At 40.1% G+C, this 16,035-nt stretch overlaps 1 protein-coding gene across 1 annotated transcript in view; it reads left to right on the top strand.

Moving 5' to 3' along the window:
• Wdr49 (WD repeat domain 49) overlaps positions 1 to 16,035 on the top strand; it is a 142,019-nt gene that overhangs the window by 97,442 nt on the left and 28,542 nt on the right. The window contains exon 15 of the mRNA XM_026403648.2: positions 3,443 to 3,624. Coding sequence (XP_026259433.2) covers positions 3,443 to 3,624 — 182 coding nt within the window. The remainder of the gene's footprint in view (positions 1 to 3,442; positions 3,625 to 16,035) is intronic.

Here is a 16,035-nt window from a genome sequence, read left to right as displayed (position 1 = left end):
CTGTTCCCTTTGTACTATGGGAACATAATATATCTGGCTGGTTTTAACCAGTACTGTTCAAACATGTTGGAGTGAGTTTAAGCTGAAACCTTGTTCTGTTCGGCCAGCTAATTTGGTTCTTTTCAGTGGCCTCATGTGCCCATATCATGCTGTGAGAGTACCTGATTCTCTTAGTGTTGGAAGAAAAGCTTTGATGTTTCTGTATTGGTGAAGTCAGTTTGCTAATGTCAATCTGTGCTGAAAGAATTCTCTGCAACCCTTTAGGACATAGAACATTATGATAAATCAGAAAATAGTCTAGGGAGGTGGACCTGTGTTTGGCTGAGCAGTGTGGGAGTCTCCGTGTAACACTTGTGAGCTGTATCAGTGTCTTCTACTCTATAAATAAGGCAAGTGCTAGACTTTTCTCAATCAGGAAAAACAGCAGCTGAGTGGAAGCTCAAAGGGTGTGTGGGTAGGTGTGTGGTGGATGAGATGAGTGGGACATGACTGTTAATCTGCGTAGGAGAGAAGTCGGAAGCCTGCTTCTGGCAATTGAAAAAGTCCATGTAACGCTGATGCTGGCAGACAGCCACAGGGCTCTGGAAAGACACGAGGGGGAGTTTGAATGACAGGTCAAGAAATGAAGTGTCACCAAGTGGGTGAGGTCTGGTGTATCCATCCCTTAGATGGGTTGAAACAAATAAGACCATGCCTAGGTAAGGGTAACATATAAACTGTGCCTACCAAATGCAATCTGTTCCTAAATTTTAACTTAATTAAGAAATGTGTCCTAGTTAAACTATTCATTTTTATGTCATTGGTATTTCATAACAGGGGTGAGGATGGTTTATCCATGATACACATTTATCCCAGAAAACTGGGATTGTGGGACAAAAGGAAATCAGTTGAGTGCAATTCTTCAGTGCCCTTCCTGAAGTCCTAAGTACTGGTGTGTAGCACTGATTGTATACTGGTAACTCCTCATCAGATCATTAGGTTTTTGTTTGTTTGCTTGCTTTCTTTTTTTTTTTTAATATGAAGGACTTCATCCTCCAGAATCCTTTATAAATTATAAATAGTGCCTTTTCCCCCTTCTAATTGACAGGAGTAGAGCCACAAGAGCTGCATCATTTTGGAACCATGAGGCTGACAAAGCTGAGGACTCTGGGCTTTCTTGTCCCTTCTGCTTGAGACTTTTGATTTTATTTTAAAGAACGATTCACTTTTGTCAAGCTGCCTTGAATATGGGTACTGCTAGTTTCAAGGGGTAAGGGAAAGAGGGGAGGGGAGAGGAAGGAGAAAGGAAGGAAAGAGAAGGTCGTCAAGGGAAGAGTCAGTGGAAAAAAAAAGAGAAGGGAGGAGGGGGACAGAGAAGGGGAGGAGAAGGAAGGATGTGGAGAGGAGGGGATGAGTGAACAGGTACTGGAAAATAGCAACAGCGAATGTCTGGCTCATGAGGAATAAGAAAAGAAATCCTTTACAGAAAGAAAACATTATGGAAGACAAACCCAAGAACATAGATAAGGAGGAGAAGGGGCTCAATGAGTAAAAATCATAGGATCAGAATAATTCTTCCTGAACAAATTCCATCTGTACAATGTAGCGACTGACTGACTCCTGCCCACACTTGAGTGTAGCATTTGTCTTTCAGTTGAATTAATACGGATCTAGTAGTAATGAATACAGGGCAAGCAATAAAGTATTTTGATTTCCTACCTTGACTTAATCTCCCAATCACACGCAATCTGATTAAAGGATTTAAAATTTATTGCAATGCGATTTCATATACTTCATGAAAAAAGATTTAAAAAAATAACTTTGAATCGCTTTTGTGACATAGCTCTTGATCTTTGGCTAGTTTTCAAGTTAGATTTTTAAAAGTAAGTGCTATGGCATGGCTATTTCTAGAGCTGAAGAAACAGGGTGATGATGATTTATCCTTGAATACACATTTATCCCAGGAAGCTGGCAGATGATGATGGGATAAGAAGTAATTAGATGATGCCTGCAATTCTTTAGTACCCTTCTGTAAGCACTAACTGCTGTTTGTGCTGGGCAGAGTTTATCTACTGGTACCTCTCCTCATCAAATTGATTTTATGGCCAGGGACTTTGGCTATGCCTGCTCACTTAGTGCTTGCAATTTGAATTAAACATAAAGCAATGTCATGTAAAGATAAAAGATTTCTTTTCTTGAAAAAGAGCATATGTCACTCCCTGAGAGTTATTATGGCCCCTGTATTAGTCTGCTTTCTGTTATTAAAATGACATATCTAGAGTTAGGTAATTTTCAAAGAATAATGGTTTATTAAGCTCAGAGTTTGGGAGGTTGAAAGCTTAAACAGCATGGTTTTGATAAAGGCCCTGGCTTTACCACTTCATGGAAGATGACATTAGAGATGTAGGAGCCACTGTGGGATGGAGAGGTCACAAGGCAGGTGGGATAGGAAGCCAGAGAGCTGGGAAGGCCTGCTGAAAAGACAATAAGGAACTATAGGCTTGGTTCAACACTCTACTTCAATATAGCCACACTGGGGACCAAACATCTACCACATGAATTCTTGGAGGACACAGTGTGACTATTTTCACATCATCACAGCCTCTTTCACATGAGTGACTTACTTTGAAATTGAGTGTAGTCCCTACTCTTCCCTATTGCTTTTGAATACAGAGGCCAAATTTAATTTGCTATTTATTATGTATTTATTCTATGAAGATCAGTTCACACATTGACATTATCTCCCTGCCCTTACAGGCATTTTACTTTACTGAAGACAAATGCTGAAGACAAACTCATCAGTTGGAAGGCTAGTCAAATATCCTTGGAGTGCCTAATGCTTCTCTTCTAACACATAGGCAGTGTTCAATGGTGCATTCCTGTGTGTACAATGTGAATTGATACAAGATAAGGAAGTTGGTCTTGTATTTAAAATATGAAAGAGCTTGTCAGTGTGAAACTTTTGCTAGATGGGTGCATATTAAGAATTATTGGCAAAATCTGATATGTGAAAACTATCATGTAACACATGTTTTTCTGGGAAAAAATTAATACTTAGATTGTATTTTGAGGCTCTCGAGAAAGTAGTGTATAAAGAAAATTTAATTCTGGCAATTTTTCAATGAAAGTTTTGTTTTTTGTTCTTATTTAATATACAGTTTGCTATCCAAGAATTTAAAGTGGAAGTGGCAATAAATTTTTTTCAGTCTATTATTGACTTTTCAATGAATTTCTGTTTCCTTGTTATAACATCTCATTTTCTGCCTTTATTAACACAATGTTTCACCTCCTCCTAAGATTGTAAGCTCCTTATAGATGAGAGTCTGGTCAAAGTCATTTTCTGTTTGTGCATGTTCCCAGGGCATCAATTAGTAATCTAATACATAGTAAATACACAAAGATATTTGATGAAAATATGTTTTATAAAAATAAGATAGATTTCTTTGTCGTTGTTGTTTTTTAGGCAAAGCATTGGCATATTGACAACTGTCTTTCTCCTCCTAAAAGAGATACTAATTTAATGGAAAGTGAAACTCAAGAGGAAAGTATGAGAGCAAAACCTTTGTTTTCTAAAGAGGAATCATATTTAGACCCAACAGAATATTCTCTACTTAACAAGAAAAACAAAGATCACTCAACATACAAGTAAGAAATTTTAAGCATTACGCAGATGTCAACTAGAGAACAGAAAACATACAGTTGGCCTAAAGTTCCTTCCATGTTCTGTGGCTGTCCATTGACCACCCCACCTCTAGATTTCTCTAAAATTTGGGGGATTAATAGGTGGGAGGGGGTTTATGTTCTCAGGGCTATGTTTGGTTAGTTCTTGCCTTCATTGTACTTTTTTTTTTTTTTTTTTTTTTTTTTGGTACCAGAGATTGAACTCAGGAGCACTTGAACCACATCCCCAGCCGTATTTTGTTTTTTATTTAGAGATAGGGTCTCACTGAGTTGCTTAGCTCCTCACCATTACTGAGGCTGGCTTTGAACTTGCCACCCTCCTGTCTCAGCCTCCTGAGCTGCTGGGATTACAGACATTTGTCACACATCCAGCTCCATTGTACTCTTGATTTATATTCAGTGTCTCTAGTCCTTTTATTTCTACTCCATCATCAACCTAATTGTGGAAAGTAGTCCCTTTTCTCAAACACAATGTCTACCTCTATATCTAACTCCCAGCCCCCGCTCTCTCTCTCTCTCCTTCTGTCTCTCATCAGTCTATCCATTGTCTCAGAGCAAGTGTTACTCCTGGTTTTGGTAAAGTGCACAGGGGTTTATATAAAAGAAGTTCTAAGAGTTTTACTGAATGTTAGACATCTCCCTCCTTACAGATTCTGGCCTTTTTACCTTGCTCAGACATTTTTCCTCTTCACATTGCTCTGCAAGGTTCCATTCTTACCTTTCATTCACTCTCTAATGCCAGGCAACTTCAGTATTATTTTTTTTGTTTCCTGTATTCTTGTTAACTCATGCTCTCATAATTTCACCTTCAATACTAAACAATTGACTTATTTTGAGAGGATAATTTAAAAATATATTTTTTGTAGTGTAAATGGACAGAATGTCTTTATTTGTTTATTTTTATGTGGTGCTGAGGATCAAACCCAGTGCCTCACACATGCTAGGCAAATGCTCTGCCACTGAGCTGCAGCCCCAACCTGAGAGGATGATTTTATTTATTCAGTTTTCTTCTAGAAAGTTGGAATTTTTACCATGTGCATATGTTGCATTATACTTTTTTTAGGTTTACAGAACAAAAAGTTAAGAAATACCCCCCCACATACACACATAATGTCTTGTACTAGAATGGTATATTTGTTAAAATTGATGAATAAATACTGATATTGCACATTAAAATCCATTGTTTACACCAGGGCTCACTGTTTGTTTTGTACAGTTTTAAAAATGGTTTGTGTTACACTTACCCATCCCTCCTAACATCATCTAATCATTGATATTTCATTATCTTCTTTACCTATTTCAAAGTGTTATATAGTTGGAGTCATAGTATATAGCATTTTTAGGTTAACTTCTTTCACTTAGTAATATGCATTTATGACTTCTCAAAATTCCCTCATAACTCAATACAATAGTTTATTTCCTTTTATCACTGAATAAAGTTTAATCATATGGATGTTCCATAATTTATTGATTTACTATTGACAGGCATCTTAATTGCTTCTACATTTTGGCAATCAGTTCACTGTATTTACATATTTTGGGGCTCTCTATTCTGTTACAATAATCTAGTTTTTAAAAAATACTACACTGTTTTGATTACTGTACATTTACAGTAAGTCTTGAAGTGAAGTGGGTATTTGTTAATCCTCCTACTTTGTTCTTCTTTAATATTTCTCTTCCTATTCTGGATCTTTTATGTTTTCATATAAAGTTTAGTCAATTGTTGATAACTCAAAGTAATTTCTAGAATTACCATTAAGGTTATGTTGAATCTATAAATCTGGTGGGGAAAATGACAATATTAAATTTTTCTTCTCATATATATCTCTACATTTATGCAAGTGTTCTTTGATTTTGTTCATTAGAGTATTTTGTAATTTTCCTAACAAAGATGTTATTGTATGTGTCTTATATGTATTATAACTAAATATTTCTTTTTTTTTTTTTTTTTTTTTCTGTGTATGTATAAAATGCCATGTATTCTTTTTTTTTTTTTTATTGGTCGTTCATAACATTACATAGTTCTTAATACATCATATTACACGGTTTGATTCAAGTGGATTATGAACTCCCGCTTTTACCCCGTATACAACTTGCTGTATCACATCAGTTACCCTTCCATTGATTGACATATTGCCTTTCTAGTGTCTGATGTATTCTGCTGTCTGTCCTATTGTCTACTATCCCCCCTCCCCTCCCCTCCCCTCCCCTCCCCTTTTCTCTCTCTACCCCTTCTACTGTAAATCATGTCTTCCATTTGTATTCTCTTGACTTACCCCTCCTTACCTCTTATATGACATTTTGTATAACCCTGAGGATCGCCTTCCATTTCCATGCAATTTCCCTTCTCACTCCCTTTCCCTCCCACCTCTCATCCCTGTTTACTGTAAATATTCTTCTCAAGCTCTTCGTCCCTACCCTGTCCTTGTTTACACCCCTTATATCAAAGGAGTCATTTGGTATTTGTTTTTTAAAGATTGACTAGCTTCACTTAGCATAATCTGCTCTAATGCCATCCATTTCCCTCCAAATTCTATAATTTTGTCATTTTTTAATGCAGAGTAATACTCCATAGTGTATAAATGCCACATTTTTTTTATCCATTCATCTATTGAAGGGCATCTAGGCTGGTTCCACAGTCTTGCTATCGTGAATTGAGCTGCTATGAACATCGATGTAGCAGTGTCCCTGTAGCATGCTCTTGTTAGGGCTTTAGGGAATAGACCGAGAAGGGGAATAGCTGGGTCAAATGGTGGTTCCATTCCCAGCTTTCCGAGAAATCTCCATACTGCTTTCCAAATTGGCTGCACCAATTTGCAGTCCCACCAGCAATGAACAAGAGTGCCCTTTTCCCCGCATCCTCTCCAGCACTTATTGTTGTTTGACTTCCTAATGGCTGCCAGTCTTACTGGAGTGAGATGGTATCTTAGGGTAGTTTTGATTTGCATTTCTCTGACTGCTAGCGATGGTGAGCATTTTTTCATGTACTTGTTGATTGATTGTATGTCCTCCTCTGAGAAGTGTCTGTTCAGGTCCTTGGCCCATTTATTGATTGGGTTATTTGTTATCTTATTGTCTAATTTTTTGAGTTCTTTGTATATTCTGGTTATTAGGGCTCTATCTGAAGTGTGTGGAGTAAAGATTTGTTCCCAGGATGTAGGCTCCCTATTTATCTCTCTTATTGTTTCTTTTGCTGAGAAAAAACTTTTTAGTTTGAGTAAGTCCCATTTGTTGATTCTATTTGTTAACTCTAGCGCTATGGGTGTCCTATTGAGGAATTTGGAGCCCGATCCCACAGCGTGTAGATCATAACCAACTTTTTCTTCTATCAGATGCCGTGTCTCTGATTTAATATCAAGCTCCTTGATCCATTTTGAGTTAACTTTTGTGCACGGCGAGAGATAGGGATTCAGATTCATTTTGGTGCAAATGGATTTCCAGTTTTCCCAGCACCATTTGTTGAAGATGCTATCCTTCCTCCATTGCATGCTTTTAGCCCCTTTATCAAAAATAAGATAGTTGTAGTTTTGTGGATTGGTTACTGTGTCCTCTATTCTGTACCATTGGTCCACCCGCCTGTTTTGGTACCAGTACCATGCTGTTTTTGTTACTATTGCTCTGTAGTATAGTTTGAAGTCTGGTATCGCTATACCACCTGATTCACACTTCCTGCTTAGTATTGTTTTTGCTATTCTGGGTCTTTTATTATTCCATATGAATTTCATGATTCTTTTATCTATTTCTACAAGATATGCTGTTGGGATTTTGATTGGCATTGCATTGAACTTATAGAGAACTTTTGGTAATATCGCCATTTTGATGATGTTAGTTCTGCCTATCCATGAGCAGTGTATGTTTTTCCATCTTCTAAGGTCTTCTTCTATGTCTTTCTTTAGGGTTCTGTAATTTTCATTGTATAAATCTTTCACCTCTTTTGTTAGGTTGATTCCCAAGTATTTTATTTTTTGGGGGGATATTGTGAATGGAGTAGTTGTCCTCATTTCCGTTTCAGAGGATTTGTCGCTCATATACAGGAACGCCTTTGATTTATGCGTGTTGATCTTATATCCTGCCACTTTGCTGAATTCATTTATTAGCTCTAATAGCTTCTTTGTAGACCCTTTTGGGTCTGCTAGGTATAGAATCATATCATCTGCAAATAGTGATAATTTAAGTTCTTCTTTTCCTATTTTTATGCCTTTAATTTCTTTTGACTGTCTAATTGCTCTGGCCAGTGTTTCGAGGACTATGTTGAACAGAAGTGGTGAGAGAGGGCATCCCTGTCTTGTACCAGATCTTAGAGGGAATGCCTTCAATTTTTCTCCATTCAGAATGATGCTGGCCTGTGGCTTATCATAGATTGCTTTTACAATGTTGAGGTATGATCCTGTTATCCCTAATTTTTCTAGCGTTTTGAACATAAAGGGATGCTGTACTTTGTCGAATGCTTTTTCTGCATCTATTGAGATGATCATATGGTTCTTATTTTTAAGTCTATTGATGTGGTGAATAACATTTATTGATTTCCGTATATTAAACCAGCCTTGCATCCCAGGGATGAATCCTACTTGATCATGATGTATAATTTTTTTGATATGTATTTGAATCCGATTCGCCAGAATTTTATTGAGGATTTTTGCGTCAAGGTTCATTAGAGATATTGGTCTGTAGTTTTCCTTCTTTGATGTGTCTTTGTCTGGTTTCGGAATCAGGGTGATGTTGGCCTCGTAGAATGAATTTGGAAGTTCTCCCTCTTTTTCTATTTCCTGAAATAGCTTGAAAAGTATTGGTGTTAGTTCCTCTTTAAAGGTTTTGTAAAACTCTGCTGTATACCCATCCGGTCCTGGGCTTTTCTTAGTTGGTAGTCTTTTGATGGTTTCTTCTATTTCCTCTATTGTTATTGGTCTGTTTAGGTTGTCTATATCCTCCTGGCTCAATCTGGGCAGATCATAGGATTCAAGGAATTTATCTATGCCTTCACTATCTTCTATTTTATTGGAGTATAAGGATTCAAAGTAATTTCTGATTATCTTCTGTATTTCTGAAGTGTCTGTTGTGATATTGTCTTTTTCATCCCGTATGCTAGTAATTTGGGTTCTCTCTCTTCTTCTCTTCGTTAGCATGGCTAAGGGTCTGTCAATTTTATTTATTTTTTCAAAGAACCAGCTTTTAGTTTTGTCAATTTTTTCAATTGTTTCTTTTGTTTCAATTTCATTAATTTCAGCTCTGATTTTAATTATTTCTTGCCTTCTACTTCTTTTGCTGTTGTTTTGCTCTTCTTTTTCTAGGATTTTGAGATGAAGTATGAGATCATTTATTTGTTGGTTTTTTCTTTTTTTGAGGAATGAACTCCAAGCAATGAATTTTCCTCTTAGAACTGCTTTCAATGTGTCCCATAGATTCCGATATGTTGTGTCTGTGTTTTCATTTAACTCTAGGAATTTTTTAATTTCCTCCTTGATGTCTTCTAAAACCCATTGATCACTCAGCAACCTATTGTTCATTCTCCAGGTGATGCTTGCTTTTTCCTTTCTTCTTTTATCATTGATTTTCAGTTTCATTCCATTATGATCAGATAAGATGCATGGTATTATCTCTACCCCTTTGTATTGTCTAAGAGTTGCCCTGTGACATAGAATATGGTCTATTTTTGAGAAGGTTCCATGTGCTGCTGAGAAAAAAGTGTAGCTACTTGATGTTGGGTGGTATAGTCTGTATATGTCAATTAAGTCTAGGTTGTTAATTGTGTTATTGAGTTCTATAGTTTCCTTATTTAACTTTTGTTTGGAAGATCTGTCCAGTGGTGAGAGAGGTGTGTTGAAGTCTCCCATGATTATTGTATGTTGGTCTATTAGACTCTTGAACTTGAGAAGAGTTTGCTTGATGAATACAGCTGCACCATTATTTGGGGCATATATATTTATGATTGTTATGTCTTGTTGGTGTATGGTTCCCTTGAGCAGTATGAAGTGTCCTTCTATATCCCTTTTGATTAGCTTTGGCTTGAAATCTATTTTATTAGATATGAGTATGGACACTCCTGCTTGTTTCCGCGGTCGATATGAGTGATATGATTTTTCCCAACCTTTCACCTTCAGTCTATGTATATCTTTTCCTATCAAATGCGTCTCCTGTAGACAGCATATTGTTGGGTCTTGTTTTTTGATCCATTCTACTAGCCTGTGTCTCTTAATTGGTGAGTTTAAGCCATTAACATTTAGGGTTATTATTGAGATATGGTTTGTTCTTCTATCCATATTTGTTTATTGATGTTACTAAACCTGATTTGTTATCCTCTTTGACTACTTTCCCCCATTTACTGTCCTACCTCCCATTGTTGGTTTTCAATGTTGTTTTCCATTTCCTCTTCCTGTAATGTTTTGCCAAGGATTTTTTGAAGAGATGGTTTTCTAGCTGCGAATTCTTTTAACTTTTGTTTATCGTGGAAGGTTTTAATTTCATCTTCTAACCTGAAGCTTAATTTCGCCGGATACACGATTCTTGGTTGGAGCCCATTGTCTTTCAGTGTTTGAAATATGTTATTCCAGGATCTTCTAGCTTTCAGAGTCTGTGTTGAGAGATCAGCTGTTATCCTGATTGGTTTACCCCTAAATGTAATCTGCTTTCTTTCTCTTGCAGCTTTTAAAATTCTCTCCTTATTCTGTATGTTGGACATCTTCATTATAATGTGTCTAGGTGTGGATCTCTTATGATTTTGCACATTCGGCGTCCTGTAGGCTTCTAGGATTTGGGATTCTGTCTCAATCTTCAATTCTGGGAAGTTTTCTCGTATTATTTCACTGAATAGACTGTTTATTCCTTTGGAATGGAGCTCTGTGCCTTCCTGTATCCCAATGACTCTTAAATTTGGTCTTTTGATATTGTCCCATAATTCTTGGATGTTCTGCTCATGGTTTCTTAGCAGACTTGCTGAGCTGTCTATGTTCTTTTCCAGTTGAAATACTTTGTCTTCATTGTCTGATGTTCTCTCTTCTAAGTGATCTACTCTGCTGGTAGTATTCTCAATTGAGTTTTTAAGTTGGTTTATTGTTTCCTGCATTTCTAGAATTTCAATTTGTTTGTTTTTTATTACCTCTATCTCCCTGTGAAATTGATCTTTTACTTCCTGGATTTGTTTGTCAATGTGATCTTTCATTGTCTGATTTTGCTGTCTCATGTCTTCCTTGAGACTCCAGATCATCTGAAGCATATATATCCTGAACTCTTTATCTGATATTCCATCTGTTGCAGCTATTACCTCTTCTAAAGTTGAGTTGACCTGCATTGCTTGTGGACCTTTCTTTCCTTGTCTTTTCATACTGCTCGCGTTTCTTTCTGCTTGGTGCAACTGTTGTGTTTTGAAATTTACCCCCTATTTATTTATGTTGCTCTTATATACTTGAAAAGTCTCCCTTGCAGGTGCGGGCGGCGGCTGTGCCCCTACTCCAATTGGGGTGACGTGTCTACCACGCTGGCGGCTCTCTGGGCCTGTTCCGGGAGTGGAAGGCGGCTCTGCTCTGTCCCTATTCCAATTGGGGTGTCGTGAGTACAATGCTGGCAGATCGCTGGGCCTGTTCCGGGCGTGGGCGGTGGGCTTGGCTGGCGGGATTCCACCTAATGGCAGTCCCTAACCTCCCTGCTTGCTAATTAATGGCTTCTCTGAGGCGCCACGCCTTCTGTAGCTGCGGGGCAGGCCGCGAGAATCAGTTGGCCTGGATCTCCGGGGTCCTGCTGCTGGCTGTTTTGATGTTGCAAGCTGTTGGAGAGTGGTGGTGTATTCTTCAGCTTTCCCGGATGGTGTCCACTGACTGCCTGGATGGAGTGTCCGCTGTTTTGATGTTGCACTCTGAAGGAGGGTGGCGGTGTATCCTTCAGCTTTCCCGGATGGTGGCCGCTGACTGCCTCGGCGGGGTGTCCGCTGTGGGGGATGGGACTGTACCGCTTCCTTCCCCTTCTGAGAACCCGTGCTCGGCCCAAGGGTCCGTGTGGTCTTGGCTGGTGGGATTCCACCTAATGGCCTTCCCTAACCTCCCTGCTTGCCAATTAATGGCTTCACTGAGGCGCCACGCCTTCTGTAGCCGCAGGGCAGGCCACGCGAATCAGTTGGCCTGGATCTCCGGGGCCCTGCTGCAGGCTGCTGGGATCCCTGGCACTCTATCACTTTGATTTTTTCTGCTTGCCCCTCCCCCAGCGCTGGCTAGCCAGGTTTCCTTTTCGCTGCTACTGGGAGGAGGGGTTGGAGGTCAGGTGTCTCTGGTTTCCCCCTGGCCTGTATGGAGGCTCAGCTTGATACTCCCTCTCCCGGCAAGCCTAGGAGAGATTTTATGCGAATTCCCGCTGTCTGGGGGGTGAGCTGAATGACACCGACCTGTTTTGATGTCGCACTCTGAAGGAGAGTGGCGGTGTATCCTTCAGCTTTCCCGGATGCTGGCCGCTGACTGCCTCGGCGGGGTGTCCGCTGTGGGGGATGGGACTGTACCGCTTCCTTCCCCTTCTGAGAACCCGTGCTCGGCCCAAGGGTCCGTGTGGGCTTGGCTGGTGGGATTCCACCTAATGGCCTTCCCTAACCTCCCTGCTTGCCAATTAATGGCTTCACTGAGGCGCCACGCCTTCTGTAGCCGCAGGGCAGGCCACGCGAATCAGTTGGCCTGGCTCTCCGGGCCCTGCTGGAGGCTGCTGGGATCCCTGGCACTCTATCACTTTGATTTTTTCTGCTTGCCCCTCCCCCAGCGCTGGCTAGCCAGGTTTCCTTTTGGCTGCTACTGGGAGGAGGGGTTGGAGGTCAGGTGTCTCTGGTTTCCCCCTGGCCTGTATGGAGGCTCAGCTTGATACTCCCTCTCCCGGCAAGCCTAGGAGAGATTTTATGCGAATTCCCGCTGTCTGGGGGGTGAGCTGAATGACACCGACCTGTTTTGATGTCGCACTCTGAAGGAGAGTGGCGGTGTATCCTTCAGCTTTCCCGGATGCTGGCCGCTGACTGCCTCGGCGGGGTGTCCGCTGTGGGGGATGAGACTGTACCGCTTCCTTCCCCTTCTGAGAACCCGTGCTCGGCCCAAGGGTCCGTGTGGGCTTGGCTGGTGGGATTCCACCTAATGGCCTTCCCTAACCTCCCTGCTTGCCAATTAATGGCTTCACTGAGGCGCCACGCCTTCTGTAGCCTCAGGGCAGGCCATGCGAATCAGTTGGCCTGGCTCTCCGGGCCCTGCTGCAGGCTGCTGGGATCCCTGGCACTCTATCACTTTGATTTTTTCTGCTTGCCCCTCCCCCAGCGCTGGCTAGCCAGGTTTCCTTTTGGCTGCTACTGGGAGGAGGGGTTGGAGGTCAGGTGTCTCTGGTTTCCCCCTGGCCTGTATGGAGGCTCAGCTTGATACTCCCTCTCCCGGCAAGCCTAGGAGAGATTTTATGCGAATTCCCGCTGTCTGGGGGGTGAGCTGAATGACACCGACCTGTTTTGATGTCGCACTCTGAAGGAGAGTGGCGGTGTATCCTTCAGCTTTCCCGGATGCTGGCCGCTGACTGCCTCGGCGGGGTGTCCGCTGTGGGGGATGGGACTGTACCGCTTCCTTCCCCTTCTGAGAACCCGTGCTCGGCCCAAGGGTCCGTGTGGGCTTGGCTGGTGGGATTCCACCTAATGGCCTTCCCTAACCTCCCTGCTTGCCAATTAATGGCTTCACTGAGGCGCCACGCCTTCTGTAGCCGCAGGGCAGGCCAGGCGAATCAGTTGGCCTGGCTCTCCGGGCCCTGCTGCAGGCTGCTGGGATCCCTGGCACTCTATCACTTGATTTTTTCTGCTTGCCCCTCCCCCAGCGCTGGCTAGCCAGGTTTCCTTTTGGCTGCTACTGGGAGGAGGGGTTGGAGGTCAGGTGTCTCTGGTTTCCCCCTGGCCTGTATGGAGGCTCAGCTTGATACTCCCTCTCCCGGCAAGCCTAGGAGAGATTTTATGCGAATTCCCGCTGTCTGGGGGGTGAGCTGAATGACACCGACCTGTTTTGATGTCGCACTCTGAAGGAGAGTGGCGGTGTATCCTCATAACTAAATATTTCAATTTTGGTGCTAATGCAAATGATCTGTTTTAAATGTCATATTTTAATTGTTTATGGCTAGCATTTTAGAAAGAAATTTATTTTTTGTGTCTGTTAACTTTGTTTCCTAAATTCTTGCTAGATTTTGAGTTCTAATAGTTTTTTTTTTTTTTTTTTTTTTTACTTTTTGGGATTTCCTATGTAGACAATTATGCCATTTTCCTTTTCTTTTCTTTCTTCTTCTTCTTTTTTTTTGGTTACTGGGGATTGAACCCAGGAGTGCTTAACTATTGAGCCACATTCCCAGCCCAATTATGTCATGTTCAAGAAAAGATAGTTTTATATTTTTTAAATTGATTTAAAAAAAATATATGACAGCAGAATGCATTGCAATTCTTATTACATATATAGAGCACAATTTTTCGTATCTCTGGTTGTATATAAAGTATGTTCACACCAATTCGTGTCTTCATACATGTACTTTGGATAATGATGTCCATCACATTCCACCATCCTTGTTAACCTCCTGCCCCCTCACTTCCCCTCCCACCCCTCTGTCCTATCTAGAGTTCGTCTGTTCCTCCCATACTCCCCCTCCCTACCCAACTATGAATCAGTCACCTTATATTAAAGAAAACATTCGGCATTTGTGTTTTTGGGATTGGCTAACTTCACTTATCATTATCTTCTCCAATACTATCCATTTACCTGCAAATGCTACGATTTTATTCTCTTTTACTGTTGAGTAATATTCCATTGTGTATATATGCCACATTTTTTTTTAATGCATTCATCTTCTGAAGGGCATCTAGGTTGGTTCCACAGTTTAGCTATTGTCCATAGTGCTGCTATAAACATTGATGTGGCTGTGTACCAGTAGTATGCTGTTTTTAAGTTTTTTGGTTATAGACGGAGGAAAGGGATAACTGGGTTGTACGGTGGTTCTATTCCCAGTTTTCCAAGGAATCTCCATATCTCTCACCATGCACAAAACTCAACTCAAAGTAGATCAAGGACCTAGGAATTAAGTCAGAGACTCTGCATCTAATAGAAGAAAAAGTAGGCTCTAATCTTTATCATGTGGGATTAGGCCCCAACTTCCTTAATAAAACCAATTCTTGGTTTTAATCAATAAATGGGATGGATTAAAACTAAACAGCTTCTTCTCAGCAAAAGAAACAATTAATGAGGTGGATAGAGAGCCTATATCTTGGGAGCAAATTTTTACCCCTCACAATCAGATAGAGCACTAATATCTAGGGTATAAAGAACTCAAAAAGCCAAGCCCCCCTAAAACAAATAACCCCATAAATAGATGGGCCAAAAACCTGAACAGAGAATTCTCAGAAGAGGATATACAGTCAATCAACAAATATATGGAAAAATGTTCATCATCTCTAGCAATCAGAGAAATGTAAATCCAAACTACTCTAAGATATCATCTCACTCCAGTCAGACTGGCAGCTATTATAAAGACAAACAACAATAAGCGTTGGCGAAGATGTGGGGGAAAAGGTACACTCATACATTGCTGGTGGGACTGCAAATTGGTGCAACCAGTTTTATCTCTTTTTTCCAACATATATAACTCTTATTTTCTTTTCTTGTTTTATTGCATTAGCTAGGAGTTCCAATATGATGTTGAGTCAGCATGGTGAGAAGGAGCATTATTTTTTCTTCTTGGTCTTGGTCTTAGGGGGAAACCATGTAGTTTCTCTTTATTACATATGATAGATGAATGTTTTTTGTAGATGGTTTTTATCAAGGTGAGGAAGTTTCCTTCTTTTCTGTTTGCTGATAGTTATAATGAATGGGTATAGGATTTTGTCAAATGTTTTTTTTCTGATCATATGATTTTTCTTCTGAAGCCTTTAATGTGATTTTGATTTTGAGAGGATGATTTTATTTATTCTAGTTTCTTCTACACAACTGGAATTATATCAATTGATTTTCAAATGGAGAACCAGCTTTGCATGCCTGAATAAATTACACTTAGATATGGTAGACAATTATTTTTATACATGGTTGGAGTTTATTGCTAATACTGCTTTGCAGATTTCTGTAATTATGTTTATGAGAAAGAATGGTCTGTATTATTTCTTTATTGAAATATCTTTGTCTGACTTTGGCATGAGAGTTATGCTAACTTTCTGGAATGAGTTACAAAATGTTCTATTTTCTGGAACACATTATATAGAATTGATATCATTTCTTCTTTAAATACTTTATGGAATTAACCAGTACAAATGTCTGAGTCTGATGCTTTCTGTTTTGAAAGGTTATTAATTATTAATTCAGAAAATAAATATTAAATGTTTAAAAATAGACACTCCCCCCAATATACATATACGAT

This window comes from Urocitellus parryii, chromosome 2, assembly GCF_045843805.1.
Source record: "Urocitellus parryii isolate mUroPar1 chromosome 2, mUroPar1.hap1, whole genome shotgun sequence".
NCBI lineage: Eukaryota > Metazoa > Chordata > Mammalia > Rodentia > Sciuridae > Urocitellus > Urocitellus parryii.
Note: the sequence above shows the minus strand (reverse complement) of the source record. Positions and strands in the feature narration are given on the sequence as shown.